Below are 21,763 nucleotides of genomic sequence, written 5' to 3'. Positions count from 1 at the left end.
TTTATTTCAAAATCTTTTTATTCAACTGTTATTCAGCAATATACAATACAGTTTATAAACAAATGTCTTACCTTGTTTCCAATCTTCATTTAAAAATAAATATTATTGATAGTGAATATTAATTATGGTAAGATGTACCTTTTTAATTAAAATGTCTCCAAAAGAAATAATTTAATTAAAAAAAAGGGAAATCCAAAAAAAGCTAAACACAATCTACTAAAAATATTTCCTTTCTTAGGAAGGGTTTTGACCCAACATCTTTACATATTGTCATAAAGATAACTGCTCAACAGTTCGTGCAAAATGAAGAGTCAGAGGAAAGGTTCAGAAAAGAAAAAAATATTACATTAAAATAGAGAAATCATAGGTGCCATGCACAGAGCAGGGCTTTACACCATAGAGTCTGGAAACTAGATGCAGTATTTCATGTGGTTTACTTTCTGTGACATCCCCAAAAATATGTTTTTCCCCCCATGTAGAATTTATCATGCTTCTTTCAGTCTCTTTCTGTCCATCCTTAAAACTGTAGGTATTGTTTTGCCAGGGATTTGTCCTGTTTTTAAATAGGTTCCTTTTTGTTTGTCTGACGAGTAGTGGAGGAAGTAGTCCATCAGTGGTTTACTAATAAATGTACAAGCTTATGCAGTATTAACAGGAACACATATAGGAGTGGGTCTGTAGCATAAATAGGTTCTGTACCTAGAAGAGAAAGAAAAGGGAGAGGAGGAATTTTTTTTTTTTAATCTGTTCCAATATAGAAGATTAAATGCAGAAGAGAAATACAGGAAGATTTATTTTTATCACATCAGAGCCAGGCGTCAGAAGCTTAATTTTAGTAGTAAAACAGCATCCTCAAGCTATCCAACTCAGATAGCCTTCTCTTCCCCCTCCCAAGTCTAACTCCACTTAGGTCATCTGATTATGGATCACTAATGGTATGCCTAAACTTGGCTGCAGCGAAGTTACCAGCAATTGAGATTTCTATAAATACAACTTAATCTGGTATATAGTTTCTTGAGAAATGACAGGTATCAACCACCCATCTTTTAAAGGGAACTGACAAATGCCATGGCTGTACTCCTTGATTAACAGGACATGAACCCATTTCATTTGGAATGGGAACAGCAAGACCTTGACATCTTCTTTACCTTTTATAGGAAAGAGCAGGATTTTAAATTAAAAGTGCGCATAGGAGCTATAGAAAAACGGAGGTCGTACGTGAAACATCTGTTATAGTCATTTCACACGAACGGCAAGATTGCTCCCGCTGCTATGAGGCAAGCTCGAGCGGCACGGGAGCAGCCGCAGGGGAGATGCGGCCGCTATCGCAGGGAAGCGGGTGCCAGCGGCTGTGCAGGGGGGGCACAGCTCCCCCGGCAGGGGCAGCCCCTGATGCCTTTGCTCCGGCCAAGAAATGGCATCGGGGTCCGTACTGCAGCCAACCAGGCTGTCCCTGACCCACAGCTGCTTGAACTAAGGTACTTGCTCATTTTTTTTATTTTAAATTATTATTGTTACCTGTGCCAGAAAGAGAGGCATTTACTGTGTGCCCTGGTCCACTCCCTCTCCCCGGTGCAGGGGGCTGAGCCATGGGGCCGAGGTGCACAGCTCTGAGGCACTGCGAGGCACCAGGGCTGCCTGATCTCTGACACAGGTCCCTGAGGGGCAAGAACAGCCTCTTCCCATGGAGAAGTTCTGCCATCCTGCAATGGCAGTGCAGCAGGACAAGAGATCACTGCCTTTCACTCCCAAACCCTGCTGAGCCCACACAAAAGAGCCCGGGCTGGCCCACAGCAGCAGCCATTTGGGCCCCAAGTGCCAACCAGCAACACCTTTCCAAACCCGCAACGGGGACTAGCACATTCGTCATCACTAACACGACAACAGGCAGGGCTGCACACCCGTGCCTGATGTGGCCTCGGGACATTTCCACCAGTGAGTGTGGAAGCAGGAGCCCAACCAGAGCCTCGGCTGCAGCTGGCACATGCAGAGGCAGCTGGGGAGAGCTCCATCAGTGCTGCTGGCAGCAGAAGTGATCGACACCCAATGTACTGACAACTACCCAGAACAGTGACTGTCAGAACCACTTCTCAAAGTGTTAAAATAAAAAAAATAAAATAAAAAAAATAATGTTCAGTATCCTTGAGAAAGGAATGAGGCCACTTCTATTTAGGAAATTCACTTCAGGCACCCTAATGCAAATACTTTTGTCTTGGTCTCCAGGAGATGTGAGTCTCTCAGCTGTGCCATGATCAAAGGAAATACCTCAAAAAGTTCCTGAGTACACCATTGCTCTCGGGCTCACTGTTCAGGCTGCCTCATAATCTATATATGCCTCACCTGCAAAGCTAGAGTATTATTATCCAATATCAAAAAACAGTTCATGGTAATGTGGTGCACAACCGAGGAACTCAAGAAATGTCCCCATAGTGCGCTATCTCATAGACGCCTAGACTATGTGGAGATTATTTAGTTATTAAGCTTTTAATTAAATCCTTGCATGCAGACACACATGGCAAAGGGCTGCCCACTTAGCAACAGCACGTTATTAAGATGAACACAGGATTTTTCTTTTTAAAGCTGAAAACAATAAACAAACACAATCAAATTCAGGTCGTTAAAGCAGCAATAGGTTAATTTTTTTTCCAAAAAGACAAAGAGCAGCATGCCAGAAACAGTACAACAGCTACAAAAACTCACGGTGCTGGGCAGCACAAGGGACAGACTGTCACCAGCCCCAAAACTTTCTTGCTGCTCAGAGGCAGCAATGCAGGGGCTCACAAACTCAGATTTGCCTTCATCACCCCAGGATCCAGCCCCAAGACCCACGGAGCTGAGAACAAAGAGGCTGCACCCCTAGAGACCCGCAGGCAGGGTAAGCGGGTCCCTTGCTGCACTGAGAGTGAAGGCAGAGGATCCTCGCAGTGAGTACTCTGACCACTGCTGCAGTGACTGAGGCTGCCACGAACGGGTGTGAGCCTTCCCAACATTTCTCACATCTCTCCTTTCTGTAAACAAAATATCTGTTGAAGAGCAGAAGCTGAGAAATGAGTAACAAACCTCTTTGGAAATCTCTGGGCTCTTCAGAAATGAAAGGGAAACACATCAGAGTCTTCGCAGTATTGTGTTTAAATACCTCTTCATGTATGCAACACTGAAATGCTCCATCTCAGGCTTCCGACCTGCCACAGGCTGCATGCAGCTCAAGGACTTCGGCAGGCAGGACATCTGTCTCAGGAACACATGGAGAGCGGAGCACCCAGCTGACGTGTGGTGGTGCCCACCTGACCTCATGGACCCAGCTGACCCTTGCACACCGCAGCTCCATGCAATTCCCTTTGCTTCAGGCTGTCACCCTATTGCCAGCACAGAACACCAGACCCAACAAACTGGCCGTGTACTATCACATCCCCAAGGCAAAGAACTGTCCTTATGCCACTGGCTGCAGCCTGGTGTTTTGCGTGGCGTGTGGGCCTGTCAGCACGGTCTTCTGAGAGGGCTCTAAGCTCTCAGGATTGAGCAAGAACCAAGGACACTCAGCCTCACTGGCCATATCCACTAGCACAAGCACAGTTCAGATCATTGCTCCCCTGGTGCACGTGGATATGGCTCCAAACACCATGCACTTGTTTATAGGTACATGCATGAGGCTACCATGTAGTCTCATTCTTTTTCCTCAAAAATACACAGTTGATTCACAAATATATTATATTCTACAGTTTTAGCAAGGATAAAACCCTAAAATTTACCTACACCACAGAGAGAAAATAGTTTGCTGACTGGAAAGGCTGAAGCACCCCCATCTTCTGTCTTTAAGGCTGACACGCTACGTGATATCTGAAGACAGACTGCTTATTCACAAATTGCAGTCACTGACACAACAGACCCATACTTGCAGTCAACACATCCTCATTTCCAAGCTGTCAGATGGCTCTTCTCACTTCTGGGACGTGGCACAGCTGCGAGAACGCGCCCAGGTTGGTCCCCATGTGCCACCCTGCCGTGCCCAGGGATCGCAAGAAGCCAACACTCCTGGCAGCTGCACACAACTCGCAGGTGCTGAATTTCTGCCCCTTCTACACCTGCCCACCACTGCAGTGAAGATCTGGCCTTGGCTATTTGTTATGCCCAAACCTAGATGTCACAAGGACCTATTTTTCCATGCCAAAGCTCAACTTGTTCTTTCAACCACAAATCCGGTTGGAGGAAATGTTGCACTTCTGTAAGGGGGGAATTCCCCTGGAAACACTGTAAGGAACTGGACCTGGAGCGATGGACTCTTGCAGCTCGAGTGCTCTTACAACCATCATGCTGAAGGGCTGCAAGGACACCAGGTTAGGATTGCCTGTATTTTGGATGGAAAGCAGTATTAGTCACAACACTCTGTGTCTGCTGCCCAAAATCATTCCAGCTCTAACTTGATGTACCAGTTTAGTTTAGATCTCGATGCAGGACTGTGAATTAATACAATCTATTTTTTTTAATTTTCTCTTTGCAAAAATTGCTGTTATTTTTAACTTACATTTTCCACCTTCTGAATGTGGCAGCAGAATTCAGTTCAAAGTCTGTTAAAGTCTCTGAGTAGTCAAATAGAAGTAAAATGTACTTTTTAAAATTATTTTAAAGCAGTTATTCTTACTGAACACCAAATACAAGTTTCTTCTTTTTTTCCCCATACCAATTTGGTGTTATTCTGCTCTAATATATTCAGGCAGTAGAAGCAGTTACACACAACAGTACAATTCTCTTCCCTCTCAACAAAAGCAGAGGGTAAACAATTTCCATTAATTTCTCCCTGCTTAGTTAACCTGAACCATTTTCATTATAGCTAGTACTGTTTATAAACACGCTGGACTTAAGTTACCTCACTTCTGCTTTTACTGCAATAGTTTAAAACTTGTCATTGCTACATTTGCAGATGAAAATAAACAGAATGTGGTCTTGATCACCAGGGTCTGGACATGAAATCTGACCCAGATTTGAGAACAGAGCGCTACTATCCAGAGACTTTAAATCAGGAATACACAGTTACTTAAAAAGTACAAGTACTTAAAAGAAATTATTTCATTTATGTTCTGAATATTCATTTGATGTTTTGTTTCTGTAAGCTTATTCACCACTACACAGATTTATATTTTTGCTGTTAAATTATTTATATGCACATGGCTTAAAGGGAAAGTCTAGCACTAAGCAGAACAATAACAAATTGTTCTGTTCATGTATGGTGAATTGCTCTTTGGCATCACTCATCCTTCTTCTGGATTTACAACATAATAATGTTTTACTGTAGTTTTCTATTTAATAATTTGTTTTGTGCAAGCATTCATCAAAGTTGGACTTAAAGCAGTTCATCCAATTGAAAACAATCATTAATTAACCAACTGACTTGTGACACGTTAAAAATGGGATGATTATTCTACAAGCTATATTTAACCAATGGCCAGAACACAGTTTCCAGCCGTTTCCTATTCTTCTTCCTAGAAAGAATACGAACAGTCACCTGGTGTTCCTCTCTGCGATGGTAGCAAGATGCAGGGGCAGTTGTAGTAAGAAGCTGAAAGATACCAATAGTTTATTTTCCTTGAACAATGATATAATGCCTAAAATTTGACTGTGTCTTTCAGACGGAACTGAGACCCCAGCCGGTAGTATCACTAACCTGTTTCTCTGTACTGGCTTTTATGCAGTGACACTGTGAGCTTCAGCCTGTCTCCTTACAGACCAATGTTCAATTAAAACTCTCAAACCTGGCATTTCATTAAGAGGTCAGTGACCAAACTGACCATACACATTGATTTATTCTTTCAGTCCAGAAACTTTAGACTGTGCTCAAGAGATATTCTTGGAGAAACTACTCCTACTATTGTATCTCTGGAAAAAATAAGGTTTTATATGGGTTGTTGGTCACGGATCATTACAGGCAAATAACCTCTTATATAAAACAAATTCTCTCACTGACATAAATTTGGAGCACTTCACCAAACTTCAGATCTAAGAGCTTCTTGGAAGTTTTTAATTAAAAAGACACCATTACTAAAGTCACTATACACTTACTGAACTGAAGAGATAATAGCTATAGCACATCAGAATTACTCCACAGTTTGAAACTGCATCTTACAAGCTGCATATGGCCTTCCGCTCTGAGATACCTGCAGCACGACTCACACTACAGTTTTGCTATCGTGGTTTTTAACGCACACTGCGGAATTGGAGCCTTTCCCTTCCTGTTGCTCACCAAGGGCTGCTTCTCCAATGCAAGCAGAAGTGCATCCAGAGCCCGTGCTAACTTCAGCGCACGCTCCCAGACAAACTCTAGGCACCTCCTGATGTTGCTAATTCTGGCAATGGTGACCTCCTGCGTATTTATAAGCAACTGCATGGGATGGGATGTGCTCACCACTGAACCTGCCTAGAGGGCATAAATAATGACAAAATTAGTTTCCTACCCCCTACACATTTTTGTTTATGATTGGCTGAATTTTGGAACAGCCTTCCATAACTCATCTTAAAAAAACACTTCATGGAAGTCAGCACGTATTTATTTCTATGCACCAATGCAGGTATATACTAGTGATCCTGCTCTCTTCCTTCATCCAAGCCATCAAGACTTTTAGATCACCAGGGTGAAACTATTACTGTAGCCTCAAAATCTTCAGAAAACAGAAACCAGTTTTACTAGCCAGAAGACATGAGTAGTATTGTACAATTTCGTCATCATTTTAGATCTTTTCAGTTACTTTTTGTTTGCCTTCCCTTTTAAGAAACCCAGTACAATGTTCAGGCCTCTACTTAGAAATTAATTGCCAAAATACCCTCTAGCAAGGGTAACTGAAAGCTACTCCTAGTTTTGGAAAGCCAACAGGTTTTAATATTTCAAATAAGATTTGTATTTTCATTTGGAGTATACAGTCCTCCTGAAATGATCTGATGTTTGCCCATACCTGTATCTGTGTATGTGCTGGACCGAACTTGTGTGAATGAACGTGGCGGTGACATACAACAGGCTGGATAATTCCCCAGAGGCTGCATAAAGGGCAGCACAATGCCCTTTCCAGCACAGGCAGAAAAATAAGCATCTTTCTTTAAGGAATAAATACAATTCTGTGTAGCATCCTGGTTCTTTAATTTTGATTGTTCCTTATGTCACATCTGAAAAAGCCCATCTAGGACATGACTTTGGTGCTTCAGTGGTAAACTACAGCACAGGTAGCAGGAAAGGCGTGGGAATTGCAGTATTTTGAGAGGCATGACAGCAGTGCTACGGAGACCAGGGGAATCTTGTTTTCTTGTGAAACAGCATCTCCCAGCTCCCTGTACACATCTACTGACATACTTAAGCCCTCTTGAATACCCTGAAGTCCCTGCTTTAACACATTCTGTGAAAACTAGGTCACATACATCATACAGTTATGGACAGGTGAGAAAATAAAAAAAATCAGATTGCGAGGAGAGGAGTGTGTAGTCATGCAAGGAAATGATGCAGATAGAAAAGTTTGGTTCTGATACAAAGTGTAGAAGAGAAAAAGATTCCTTCTGCAGTTTTGATTTGCTGAAGTACTGCAGTGCTTTGCTGGATATCAGTCTGCCTGAGCACCCGTGGGATAGGAGGGAGACAGAAGCAGGTACAGGAGTTGGGTTTGTGTCTCTTAAGGCAATTGTAATTATTGAAGTGGATTTCTGATCACATTAGAGCTCATTTCAACCAAACCTCATTAAGGCCACTAATAAATGGAAAGGGGGGTATAGTTACAGCAGTGGATTTGATTTGATGAATGTGTGGAAATGCATACCAAGCAGAGAGCAAGAAATACTTCTACCTTTATCAAAAATTCTTGTACTTTTCAGGTTGCCAGGAAAACACGACATTTCTCTTACAACAGGCTGGTAAAAACTCATCTCCCATTCAAGTTACAAGTAGGGAGACGGAATATGGGGAACAGTTGGCACATTTTCCCTCAGCATACCGTCTTCCCTTCTGTGGCAGCCAAAGACATCCAGAGCAGTCAGTCTTACTGAAAGCCTCAATCCAGTTATGAAACTTGCCTATTGAGCTAAGGTGGTGTCCCGAGCGCTGACAGAGCGGCCGCTGAGCTGGCTCACGTGGAGCCAGACCCCCGAGTGGCTGTTCTGTGGGAACTGTCCTGAACTGGAGCCAGCCAAATGAACCACCCGACCACTCCCAGTACCTGCTCTTGGAGAAATTAAGGAAAAGCTTCAAGAAAACACCAGCACTGATTTATAACGAGCTCCAAAAGGAAACGCTGCTATGGACAGTGTCAGGGTAGAAGAGCAACGTGTCGTGAATACTTGAGGAGTCATTCATTCCATATGGATTATACAGCCTAAATACGGTATATTGGTCTGAATTTAAATAAGCCAGTCTCTACTGCAGCTGGTCTCTACTTTGTAGCACCTTCCCATAAACAGATTTCTGCTTTGGTATCTGTGAGATGACCTCTGCTTGGCGGGAAGTAAAGACTCCAAATAGCTGATGGTAGAGACCTGAAACATGCAACTGTGAATTTATTTCACTCTGGAATTTTCTGCAACTCCATGATCTAAAACTAACTTCAAAAAATCAAGCACCATTAATTTACTGCTTGACACCTGAATAATGTGAATACACAATATTTTGTAATATGATTTGGTGAAAAATGAATTTTGAGCTAAAACATACAGAAAAATAAATAACTACATTAGTGGTAGTTTAGGTGGTAAATGAGCATCCAGCCCTGCACATCCTTCTTCAGTACTACTTTGTGAGCAATTCCACAGCATACTGATGTGCACAAATAGCAAAACCAACAGCTCGAGTAACCCAAATCATGAGGCAGACTAAAAATGCTGGGATTAGGGTTTCAGCTGCTGAGCTTTGAACTGAGCCTGGGCCATATTCTCAAGTTTTTCATTATAAGCAGGAGAACTAAAAAGCCAAGTCACAAAAAGCATGCAAGCTGGATAGTAATGTGGTCCGAGTTCCAGAAGTCAAAACTTAAGAAAAGACTTGCAATAAAAATCACACTAGATGGAAACATCGATTTCACATTCTGCAGATGTGATACATGTTGTAAACATTTGCAACCCAGAAGTAAAGAACAAGACATCAGTTCTCACTTCATTGTCTTTTAGAGTATTTTTGATTTGATTACGATTAGGAGCAAGCTGCCAGTGTAGTTGCAATTATTATTCCAATCAGAATTACTAAAGCTAAACTGATAAAAGTGCAGATTATCTAAGGATTTTTTTTTCCAAAAAATAACCTCATCTTATCCATACTTAAAGAAAAGAGCTAAGACATTAGCAGAAAACATGACGATACAAGGAAAAATGCTGTATTGAGAGTACCTGAAAAAAGCAGAGCCTGTAATTTGTGTCAAGAAGAGATCACCTTTTTGCTATAAACGAACAAGGACATTTTGTGTGCAACCCACAGATACAAAGACCCTCCAAACCTTTCCACCGATTGCTACTTGCTAGATCTTAGCTAAATGAAGACATTGCCGTGCCTAAGAGAGGCAAACCTTAACAGGCTAAGCCAGCAGAGGGTTACCTGAAATAACTGTGGACACGGAATATTCCTCAGTGCCCTCCTGTATGTAAAATCTCCAGGTCCTTGGCATGAGAGGGATTCAGATTAGAAGTCTGATATTAAAATGCACACAGTAGTACAAATAAGGGGTGAATTTTATACATGACCAACAGCCAATAACACAACCAACAGATGAGGATGGCTATCAGAGGAGTTACTGACTGTGCTCTGCCTTGTGTCGAAGCTAGCTGCTGCTCCTAGCAGGCACCACAATGATGCTCTGCTTCTTAGCCACAGCTGTACAAATGCAGGGTAAGACCAGACACCCCAGCAGCACTGGGCATCCCATGCAAGCTCTGCTAGCGCAGCGCCGCTCTCCAGCCGGGGCACAGCGACCTGCCAACTGACTACTGACATGCTGACTTCTCCATGGAGCACAGTAGCTGCTCTGCCAAACTGCCGCTTTCCAGCTAATAAAATTGCCTCCCAACTGATAACAGCCTAGCAATATAAAATAGTTGGTTGTTAACTGCTGCTGTGACAAATAATACCGTTCCACTGACAACCCCATTTTTTCCAATGCAAACCTATTTGAACTGTTTATTATTGACTTATGGCACTGCTCTGCCATTATCTAATTTAAAAAGAAAACACAATGTAATAAACAGCTGTAGCAAACCTGCCAGCATTCCCACTGCTTTAGCAATGCTAAATCAAAACCCTGAAGAAACCCGTCTTATTACCAGTACAGCCCTGTCAGACTGAAACACCATCTTGACAGGATTGCCATAAGATTCATTCCCTGGCAGCTCCTGCTTTATGTCTGCTTTTCAACTACAGACCACCATGATCAGTACCCTTCTCAAAACCAGTCCCATTACGATTGCCTCAATGTTCCTTAGTGCTATGACTGCTAAGCATGCCACTTAAAATATATGGAAACTGTATAATCCACAACACAGTTCAAGTGTTAGATCATACATCAGTAAAGCTGCATCAGAGGTGGTGAAGACGTAACAATTCTCTGCCTCTCTTGCATATTATACAGACTGTTAGCTTGTACTTCAAACTCAGGCTCCATTTTGCAACCTATCAGAAAACTGTACCAAAAAAAGCCCACCAACCACTGTACACGTATATTCTTGTCCTACATGTTGTTCGTTCATGCAAAAAGACACATGGGTGCACTCAGCCTTCATCACACAAATTTCCATTAAAAAAATATTTTCACACCTCGAGTACTGTGTTCAGTTTTGGGCCCCTCGCTACAAGAAGGACATGGAGGTGCTTGAGAGAGTCCAGAGAAGGGCAACGAAGCTGGTGAGGGGTCTGGAGAACAAGTCTTACGAGCAGTGGCTGAGGGAGCTGGGCTTGTTCAGCCTGGAGAAGAGGAGGCTCAGGGGCGACCTTATCGCTCTCTACAGGTACCTTAAAGGAGGCTGTAGAGAGGTGGGGGTTGGTCTGTTCTCCCACGTGCCTGGTGACAGGACGAGGGGGAATGGGCTTAAGTTGTGCCAGGGGAGGTTTAGGTTGGATATTAGGAGGAACTTCTTTACTGAAAGGGTTGTTAGGCATTGGAATGGGCTGCCCAGGGAAGTGGTTGAGTCACCATCCCTGGAGGTCTTTAAGAGATGTTTAGATGTTGAGCTTAGTGATATGGTTTAGTGGAGGACTTGTTAGTGCTAGGTCAGAGGTTGGACTCGGTGATCTTGGAGGTCTCTTCCCACCTAGATGACTCTGTGATTCACTCACAAATGTGAAATCTCATACCAAAGTCTAAACCAATTTTACATACAGCTACTACATCAATTAGAATAACTTGCAACACTCCTTTCGTTGCTTTCATTTTCTGTTTGTTTTTAGTATTCTCTTATCAATAACTTAAAGATATTAAAGAAGTTCAACTAATAATCAAATTTCTTCAAGGACACCACACAGGCTTTCATAAAATAGATTAGTACAGTTTTGTCTGTCCTGTCCTCCAAGAAACAAGCAAGAATCACTCAAAGGAGGTTACTCAAACTGCATTTCCACAGTACAGAAACACCCTAGCACAGCTTGTTTCTGCCCTAGGTAATGAGGTGACACGCTACTGCAGTTCGTGCTTTTGTCCACAGAATCGAAGGGGTTGGAAGGGACCTTGAAAGATCATCAGGTCCAACCCCCTGCCAAAGCAGGCTCCTTAGAGCAGGCTGCCCAGGTAGGCGTCCAGACGTGCCTTGAATATCTCCAGAGAGGGAGACTCCACAACCTCCCTGAGCAGCCTGTTCCAGTGCTCCGTCACCCTCACTGTGAAGAATTTCTTTCGCATGCTGGTGCGGAACTTCCTGTGCTCCATCTTGTGGCCATTGCCCCTTGTCCTATCCCCACAAACCACTGAGAAGAGGTTGGCCAAATCCCTCTGTCTCCCACACCTCAGGTATTTATACACAGTGATAAGATCCCCTCTCAGTCTTCTCTTCTCCAGGCTGAAGAGACCCAGGTCTCGCAGCCTTTCCTCATAGGGAAGATGCTCCAGGCCCCGTATCATCTTTGTGGCCCTCCGCTGGACTCCTTCCAGGAGTTCCCTGTCTTTTTTGTACTGGTCTTTTTTGTCCAGTTCAAGAATTAATCCATACTACACACACACAAAAGAAGATATTTGACCTCACTTGTCCCCAAAGGAGTCTAATTTGCCTAGATATTGAAGTGCTAGTGATGTGTATTTAATGAGAATTCTTTTTGCGTGTTTATTATCCAGTGACATTTAGGAGGTCAGCCTGATAATTCAGTTCTGGCCTCTGTGTTTTGTTACTTTATTTAATGTAAAGGAAAATGTGATGTGACCCCAGTTGCATTTAACTACAAACAGCTATGGTATGTGAGCTCGTGTATGGTCTCATAAAAAGCATAGGGGGAGTGAAGGAGATCCAGACATTACAGAGATGGGAGCCTAAGCTGTACAACAAAATACAGACTTCCCTTTCTTGCTGTTTTGTGAAAAGCTCATCTATCAAAGACAAATGAGCTGTACTGGCTGTTGCTCAGACTAGCATGCACAGTCACTCAAATTCTGACAAAGCCAGAAGAGCCCTCGACCCAAATTCTCAGCGAAAAGTTAATCCAAACTCAACCACAGCCTCCAACAAGCCACAGCTCACCATAATCAAGAAACTACGTTCCCATCTCTAAAACTCTAAACAAAAACAAAAACCAACCAACCAAAAAATAAAAGCCACCACCAGCAGCAAAGCTGCTTCCTGGTCCCCAGTGAAGGTGTGATGCTCCCAACGTGGTCTCCTGCCTCAAGGTGGGCTGCCACAGCTCGACTTTGTGCATGCACTGTTCTTCCAAGCATCACTGGGAGCTGCTCATGCACGGGGACTGCAGAACTGGGACCTGGTGCTTTATTATCTCAGGCCATACAGCCCACAAGCAAACTTCCTTCCGCATCAGACATAAAAGGCTTGGGGGGAGGGGGGGGGAGGATAGGCATGAAGTGAAGACTTATTTTCTTCCTTGCTGTGAACACTTCATCTCTGCATAACACATGAGTTTCTCTATCCTTCCTAGAGCACTCTAAGCATAATGAAGCACAGTTTCTTGTTTCACACTCCCATTTTTGTTTATTTTATTTAAAGCTCTCACTTCAGAGCTTTGTGGCTAGAGATCAAACAAATAAAAGGGAATTTGGAAGCTGCAATGTCTGATCTAAATTCTGCTCAGAAGTTAAACTAAAAATTGCCCCCAAGCAAATACACAGGCACTCATTTTGGAGACCACTTGGTAGCATATAATACAGCCAATCTGCCTCCCCGAAGGTCAGTGCAAAGATCCTGGTTATTACCTCAGCTAACAGATGACAAGATCAGGCTCATGACTAATGCACTGAACTCAGATTTAGAAGATTTGGAAATTAACGTTCTGTGTTTAGTTTCACAGCCACCACACACTTGACAAACTCACTCATTGCTCTTCCTGCCATGTGTCCATCCTCTTCTTCATTTGGACTAAGAACTTCCTGGGACAGAAAGTCCCTCTCCTATTCCTCCCATTTATGCTGTAAAAACCAAGAACACTTCCAAGGATACTAGCACTATATGCAGTCCTTTGCTTGCTCACCCTGTTTTTACTCCTACAGTAAAGATTCAATTTGCATACAAGTATTTAATTTGAAAGCTAAGCATTTCTTCTCCTTTAGAGCCACATGGAGGAGAACTCTAACTATTAAAAACAATGACCTTACCAGCAGACCTTTACCTCCTTGCAGTCTAAATAAGATGTTTTCAGTTTCTACTTTAGTCTACCTTAATGACAGATGAGCTGTAATGTTTTCGTATCTCATGAGATCACAGCACTGAGTTTTCATACTGTAGTTTAAACATTACCAATAACGTTCTATTTGAGCAGCTGACACTTCTAGCACACTGGGCAGTTTGTCTGTCACATCAGATCTAATCCCTTATACACTGTGATGCTGATCACAACTTTTTACCAAATATGATTTCAGATTACTTGTCCCAAACTATGGATTTTCCATTTATGACCTGGTTTGTCAGATGGGACTCAATGTTCTTTAAAGCATCTCAATGACAGACACATTTATTCTAATAAATTCATGTTTCAGTTCAACAAGAAGATGTAAAGAATCACATTTTTCCACAGTGCATGCATGACTGGGACTCCAACCGAAGTCAACAAGAGCCCTGCAGGCACATCTCAAAGCAGCATTTGATCTATAATCGCATTTATTGAAATACAGCACATACAGACCCTATCTTGCTACACTGAACATATTGAACTATTGCAATGAAAATAGGATTAGATCGCAATTAATCAAGGAAATAGTAGCTAGTGCCATGCCATCAGCTTTTAGGCAGAGCTCTCCAGTGTATTATTACTGAGGGTGTTTCTTAATCACTGACAGCGAACACATTGTTTGAGCCCATTTCTACTTTTACGCAGAAGAAATATCCCCATGCACAATGAAGACTTACAAATGCTAAAGACTTTTGAGAGTTAATTGTATGAAATGATTCAATTGTTCCACACAGATTTGGTGCAAGTACTTACCTGCATCTGTGCTACTGTGCTCAAAATATGCTAATGAGTTATACGTAACATGCCACTATGCATGTCTGTAATCCATACACCAACACAGGACCAGGTCCTGCAGTCTCATACACCATACGTGAGCAAATACCTGGTTTGATCTTACGGTCCCCTACTCTGTGGAAAGCCAGCTGCTACACTGCTTTGAGGGGGTGGACTTGAAACAGGGCTTCCACTTAACCGAGAAAAAAAAAAAGCAAACAAAACCAAACAAACAACCACAGACAAAATATTTCCTATAAAGAGACAAAATTCTTTATGGAGAAAATTAACTACCACTTAGAACAGCTCTAAAAAACACCACTTCACCATACAAATGGGGAACTCTGAAGCATGATGATGCCATTTCTTTTAAGACATTTTGAGGGAAGTTTAGTACTTATCCCATCAGAGTGACAGTGCTGGAGATCCAAGCCTCCCGTTTCCTCACAAAGCAGGCAAAACCCTTGCGGTTCCTCATCATACTGACTTCCACACTGGCATTTTATCCATTAGTATATATTTATTCTGGATAGGTAGAGACACTTCTCATCTAGGGTAGATAAATCCATTTCTTGTCTCCACACCAAGCCATCTCTCTCTGCTTCAAACTAAGTGCCCAGCCCAGTCTGTCTAAATACACCGGGGATGGGGGCAGCAAGCAGCAATCTGCTTACCAAAGCAACCAGGGAGACATCCATTGGTAGTAAGGCTCAGACAGTTCTGGACCAGAAGGCACCCGAATTGGGAGATTGGAGTATCAAGTCTTCCAGTTGCCAATCTCCTGAGCCATGCTGGGGCTGATGCTTTATTTGCAAGTACTTAGAGGCAGCTGCCACAAACACAGAAATTACAGTAAGCCAAAGCAGAAGCCTGTCATCTGGGTTTTTTGATTTAAGCAGTGTAAAAAGATGTTATTTTCACAGAGGACATTAGCAAATATACAAAAGGAGTTGCCTCCCTTGTACAGAGACAAGGGCAGTTGCTGGTTTATAGCTTACTAAATTAAACAATATCAGCAAGAGTCGCGTGCTCCCTACGCCACCTTCAGCTTTGTCCCTGAAGGGAAGCCACCACAGCGTGGCAGTGTTGGCAGCTGTCAGCCAGCACTACAGCGGTGTCACAGCAGGAGGCTTTGTTTTAGCCATGCCGCAGCCCTCTTTGCATCATTCTCCATCTGGAGATCCCCACAAAATACCCTCCTGAATTTCACCACCTTTTTTAGTGATTGATGTCACTCCATTATCTCCAGTGCTGACCACAATGCTTATATTTTATTTTCAATACGTAATAAAGCCTAGAAATGATGCAGCCGTACCACATCCCTGAAGCACAGACATGTAAAATACCAGGACAGACAGCAGTTTAGATGCTCTGGGCAGGGGTCCTGCCCTAACAGACATATGCGACACACTGTCCTGGCGGCACACGCTCACATCCATCTGTTGAGATGGAGCTGAGCCCACAGAGCTTCCATCGTCCTGTTTTTAGTTTGTATGCACCATGTAAGCTCCGGGTGCAGCAGGCAGGGTGCACAGTACTGCAAATCCTAAATGAAACTTCTGTCGTTTGCACAGAAAACACTGCAAGAATACTCACTATCGGAGAGAGGAATGAAGAAACACAAAAACAGTCACCAGCCCTGGGCTCTGAGGAGGACAGCTGGTCTTTCCAATAGGAAAGAACAGATGTATTGTGGCGTTGGGTTCATTTGTTGTGGTCACTGAATTCAGCAAAAGCAACCAGAACTTTTTGATATGCCCCAAGCATCTGTAACTACACCTCAGAAATTATCACTTTGCCTTGCACTAGTTACCAGTGAACACGTAACTTACAGTCTTAGGAATAACAGACAGTAAAACCTAATTTTCACATAAACTTCTACCTGAGAAACAAACCAAATTCTTCACAAACAGCAAAAGGTCATAACCAGGGAAAACACTGCACCTGTAAAGCATTAGCAGGTCACAGCAGACCATGAGTGACAGTTTTACTTCACTGTGAGCAAAAACCTGCAAACATTTGCTCCGAGCGTGCAGAGGTGCCAGGAAGAAGTGTGAATATTCCTGCTTGAGGACTATGAATTTGCATCAGAAGAGACCAAGCAGCGAGGGGAGCTCGGGGCTTTCCCTGCGCAGCCGGTGCGGTGTGCCTGCTCCCCTTCTCCCACAGGTGACTCGGCAGAGGCGTTTGTTCGACGTGAGCCGCGAGGAGCTCCGCCTCGGCAGGAGCAGCACCAGGCGGCTAGCGGTACCTTTGCAACGCAGATTTAAGACTCTGCATTCATCGTCCCACGCTTTGCTGTCAGTAGCGTAAACGGAGCTTTCCAGCTCCCTCCCACACCTAGCCGCAGCACGGCAACGTGGCACCGGGCCCTCCCCACCACAGCACACACCGGCGGCCGAGCAGCAGCAGCGCGATGCTGCCGCCCCGAAGCCATTTCGGGCTGCGTCCCCCCCGCGTCCCGTCCTCGGGGGCCATTTCACGCCCGCTCCGCTTCCCCCCGGCCCCCGCCGCACCCTACCTGACCCGTGCTGCTGCCGGAGGATGGCGGCCTGCCCGGGCGGCGGCGAGGCCGACGAGGAGGCCGTGGCGGCGGTGCTGGCGGCGGAGGGCCGCCCGTCGGCCGGGGGGGGCGGCGGGGGCGGCGGCGGGCGCTTGTCGGGCCCGGGCCCGGGCGCCGGCGTGGCCCTGGCGGCGGGGCCGTGTCGGCGCGGGGCCGCCCCGCTCTGGATATGCGACACCGCCTCGGCCGCCTGCACGTCGGGGGGCGCGAAGCGGGACAGGACGCGCAGCAGCGCCTGGGCCTTGTGCTCCTGCGTCTCGTCGGCGCTGTAGTCCGCCACGCGGCACTCGTAGACGCCCTCGTCCTGCCGCCGCACGCCCGACAGCCGCAGCCGGTGCGAGATGTCGTTGCCCTGGACGCGCACCGTCTGCAAGAGAGCGCCCCGACGCCGCTCAGCACCCGGCCCGGCCCCCCGGCCTGAAGCCCCCCCCGAGGGGTGCTCGAGGGGCCCAGCCACCCCCCCCCCCCGGCCGTGCGAGGGGCTCCCGGAGGAGGAAGAGGTGAAGGAGGAGGAGGCGGGACCCGACGTGTACGGGAGGGGTGCGCGCCCCCCAGCCCCTGCTGCACTTACGCTGATTTTCGTTGCGTCCTTGTTTGCCACCTGCGGGAACGGAGAAGGACAAGGATCAGAGGCAGCTCCGGCAGCGCATCCCCGAGACGCTCCTCTGCCCGCAGCCCGGGGGACAGCCCTGACAGCCCCCGAGGATCGCCCCTTGCACGCCGTGCCGCCCCCCCGGCACCGAGTGGCGCCTCGGAGCCCCGGGATGCACCTCCTGGGGAGCCGGCCGTCATCCCGCAGGCACAGCCTGTCATCGTTTATTGTGAAAGCAACTCACGGCGTTTATAGGAGGTTAAAGAAGACGTTTAAATCCGAGCGATTTATTTCCCCGCCTGACAAGTGACTTACAATTTCCCCAGCCAGGCGGCACCGCATTAGCTCAGCGGCGGTACGCTCTGCTCTGCATCGCTATCCGAGCGCTGCAGGAAAACAAGCGGAGCGCGGAGGGCAGCTGGTGCAGGCGGCTGCTGCGGGGCTGGGCAGGACGTGCCCCGCGCTGCAGGGCCGGCACCCCAAATCGCCGCAGCGGGGCTGGGGGCTGCGGCACGACCTGGGGAAAGGCAGCCGAGTGCGAGGAAAGGCAGAGCCTGCCCTCCAGCCAGGCGGCTTGCTAGGGGAGGGGAGACGTGAGATGGAACTCCGTGCATTTTAATTTCTTCACCCAACTGAGTGGAAGTGTCTTGCCAAGCTCCAGGTACGGACACAGATGCATATGAGAGCCCAAGAAACCGTGTGCATTTGCATATTCAGACTGAGATGTATATAACATCCGAAGGCAGAGAGGTGTCTCCCTCATGCCTTTATCTGCTATCAGGGTGCAGATAGAGGCTCTCCCACCTCTTATGGCAATTCCCAGCAGAGCTCACAGCAGCACTTTCTGTTCCTCGTTCCCACTTCAAACTACAGCTACTTTTGACTGCCTCTCTCGAGTCTTCGTTGCTGATTTTGTAGCAGGACATTTAGCGTTTTCTATTTACGATCCTTAAAGCACTGTTTTTTTTTTTTTTTTTTTTTTTTTTTTTTTTCTGGGGTGAAGCCCCCCGGGGCATGCCCCGACCTCCCCATCCCAGTGCTTCCACCTGCTTGGCGGTACCCGCTCTCCTCTCTGGGACTGCGGGGTCCATCCTGACCACCCTGTGCGCACGCTGCACGGACACGTCTCCACAGCACCGCGTTACCTTGCTCCTGCTGCCAGGGACGCTGATGGCTAATTCGTGTGCAAGTTCTCTGGCTGGTTCTTTAAGGTACCACCACTGGATTTCCAAGGAGTACGAGGTGGATCCGCTGGCTCGGAAAGCACAAGGCATCTCAATATCATCTCCCTCCCTAACAGTCACATCTTTGGGAACTTCGGTAAAGGTAGCTGGGAGGGGAAGACAGAGTGATAAGGGCTGGTTAACGGGAGGTTCAAAGCCAAGACCAGGCTTTTTTGGTGAGCGGGAGCTGCCGGAGCCCAGGGGCTGAGCGCTTTCGGGCGGACCGGGCACTCTGCACCGGGCCAAGCCGGTGCCACGGCTCCAGCGGGCAGGAGAGGTTTGACGGGGGCCTGAACTCCCTTCCCCCCTCCCGCCCGGTCCTCCGGGGAAGCCCCCGGCCGGAGGCACTGCTGCCAGCCGCCCCCGCCGCCCTCCCGCCCCGGGTTCCCGCCGGTGCCGGCCCCGGGAGTCCCCCACTCACCGGTCACGCCGAAGAGCAGGGGCGCGTTGACCATCAGGTAACAGAGGGTGCCGAAGAGCCCCCGCTTGCCCATCGCATCGAGGGGCCGGGCTCGGGGCGCAGCCGGGCACGCCTCAATCCATCGCACGCCGCGGCCCGGCTCCAGGCTCCCGGCTCCCCGCCGAGCCTCCCGGGCAGCCTCCGCCCGGACCGGGGGGACCAGACGTAAAATCCGCGGCCGGCGGCCGAGGCTCGCTCGGGGATGGAGGCGGCGATCCTGAGAACCGAGCGGTAAAACCTCGTCCCGTGCTCGGCAGCGAGCGGGGCTCAGCTGCCCTGCGCCGAAGAGGGGCTCCCGCTGCCCAGAAGCGAGGAGGCGGCGCCGGGCTCCCCTCCGAGCCCCATCACCGCGCCGCGGCCGCTCCTCCTCGGGGCTCCCGGTGCGCTCCGACGGGGCGGCGGGGCCGCGGCTCCTCTCCCGCACCCGGGAGGCCCCGGCTCTGCCACCGCACGGCGGAGCCGCGGCACGGCCCGGCCCGGCCCGCCCCCCGCCCACCCGGGCGGCCCCCGCCGCGGCCGCGCCCGGCCCGGCCCCGCGGCCCGCCCCCGGCGGGAGGGCCCCGGACTGGCACCGCCTCCGCCGCCACGGCCTCCGCCCGGCCTCCGTCCCGCCGCCGAGGAGGTTTCCTGCCCGCCGGCCTCCTGGCGCAGGACGGTGCTTTGCCCAGAGCTGCTGTCCGACTTGCCAGCTCCCCGCGTTTGTTACTTGTTAAAATACATGACGGAAAAACCAAACGCACAACTCTGTCGATTCAGACTACCGGGTCGTAAAAAGAAACCGTTTGTGCGGCTCAGCTGTTTCTCAGGCAAATGTCCCAATTAAAAACCAGAAGTGCTCGCGAGTCAAGTCAGTAAAGTCATTACAATGAGTTATAACCACAAGCATAGTTTGATTTCTGCTGTAAGCAATGAGGGGAAACAGTATTTTAATAAACCTGAGGTGTCTTCCGCTTTTTTCTCCCCTCTGAAATTCCATTAAGCCACCATTTTATTCAGCCACAACTTTATTTAATCACTGGGATGGCATACGAAGTGGCTTTTATGACCCACAGGGAATTTCCTTTATGTTTTTTAAGGTTTCATTCCATACCTGAATGCAAAGATACACAAACACTTCTATGGAAAAATTATTTAGAAACACTCATTTTTGGAATACCTAAGGCCACTTTTTAGAAGAATGTCAGTCCCCAGCTTCCCAGCTAGCTCCCAGCCTGGCCAGGCTGCTAGAGGCTGGCACGGTTCTGCCCCTCAAAGCCCTTCCAGCTGGGCACTTCAGAACATCCATGCAATCCTGAAGGATACCGAAACTGCATCAAATTGGTACTTCCTATTGGACATTTTTTTCAGAGCATTTTCAAGTCACTTTTACTGATCATATCATGATTTGAACCCTGCAGGGGCCCTCTGGTAGGACCACGACAACTTGCCTGAAGAGCAGCTCTGTGCCTCTCCCCACAGGTTTTATTGGGAGCCTGAACCCTGCCAGCAGGCAGAGCCCAGCTCCCCAGGCAGGTGCAGCCAGGCCCAGCCAACCATAAAAGCTTTTATTGCAATATCTATTAAACACCATTTAATCAAACAGTCTAATAATCACTTACACTTTGCTTTTCCACCCAAAAGCTCAGTGAGCTTCATGCAGTAAGCAAGCATCATTTCTTTTCACATACATGGCCTTAAGCCATGTCGCAGTGCAGGGAGTTTTATCACCACCTTGCCAGCGTCCCCGTGAGTGCTTCACCTGCCAGGCCGCATGACAGACATACCTGAGAAAGGAAATCCAGCAGCGCCTACACTCGGCAGCACAAGTTTTCAAGGCAAATCCCTGGGATGGGTTAGCTGGTCCTCTGCAGGCGAGGCAGTTCCGTGACTCTGGGCTCTTCCAGAGGACTCCAGCCAGGAGGACTTTGAAACACCTATGGATAAACAAAACGCACCATCAAACTGTGAACATCCAAAGACAAATAATACATACGGGATCATAAACTGTAGCTGTGGAAAGTTGGCGGCCTTGATATGAGGATTGCTTTCTTCCGCTCTCTTACTAAGCAGACTTCACAACGTAAAATCCTTCTCTTTTTACCCCAAAGAACCAGATGTTTTCAGAATGCAGTTGCCTTTTTGTATCAAATTACCAGCTGTATACATGAAATAGTGGCAAATCATATCTGAAAAACTTTTACTTAAGTTTTATTAAAATTGATGTTTAAAAATTTCTTCTGCATTGTGAAAATTTATAAAGGTTTGGAATCAAAAAATACCCAGTTCGTGTTTAAGTGAGTTTTGTTTCTTAGATATATATAAAAAAGTAATAAAAATGAAAAGG

The 21,763-nt window shown here is 46.9% G+C and overlaps 1 protein-coding gene across 1 annotated transcript; it reads right to left on the bottom strand.

Annotated features, from left to right (window-relative positions):
• Positions 1–19,908, bottom strand: VSTM2B (V-set and transmembrane domain containing 2B). The gene is made up of 5 exons (XM_040571104.1): positions 19,402–19,908; positions 18,903–19,087; positions 17,737–17,766; positions 17,124–17,532; positions 1–699 (listed from the first exon to the last, which is right to left on the bottom strand). The coding sequence occupies exons 1-5, from the start codon at positions 19,472–19,474 to the stop codon at positions 611–613; spliced, it is 786 nt and encodes a 261-aa protein (XP_040427038.1). The 5' UTR covers positions 19,475–19,908; the 3' UTR covers positions 1–610.
• Between the last annotated feature and the right edge of the window lie 1,855 nt (positions 19,909–21,763).

The sequence above is a fragment of the Cygnus olor genome, chromosome 12, assembly GCF_009769625.2.
Source record: "Cygnus olor isolate bCygOlo1 chromosome 12, bCygOlo1.pri.v2, whole genome shotgun sequence".
NCBI classification, from domain to species: domain Eukaryota; kingdom Metazoa; phylum Chordata; class Aves; order Anseriformes; family Anatidae; genus Cygnus; species Cygnus olor.
This window is presented reverse-complemented; position numbering and strand designations above follow the sequence as displayed.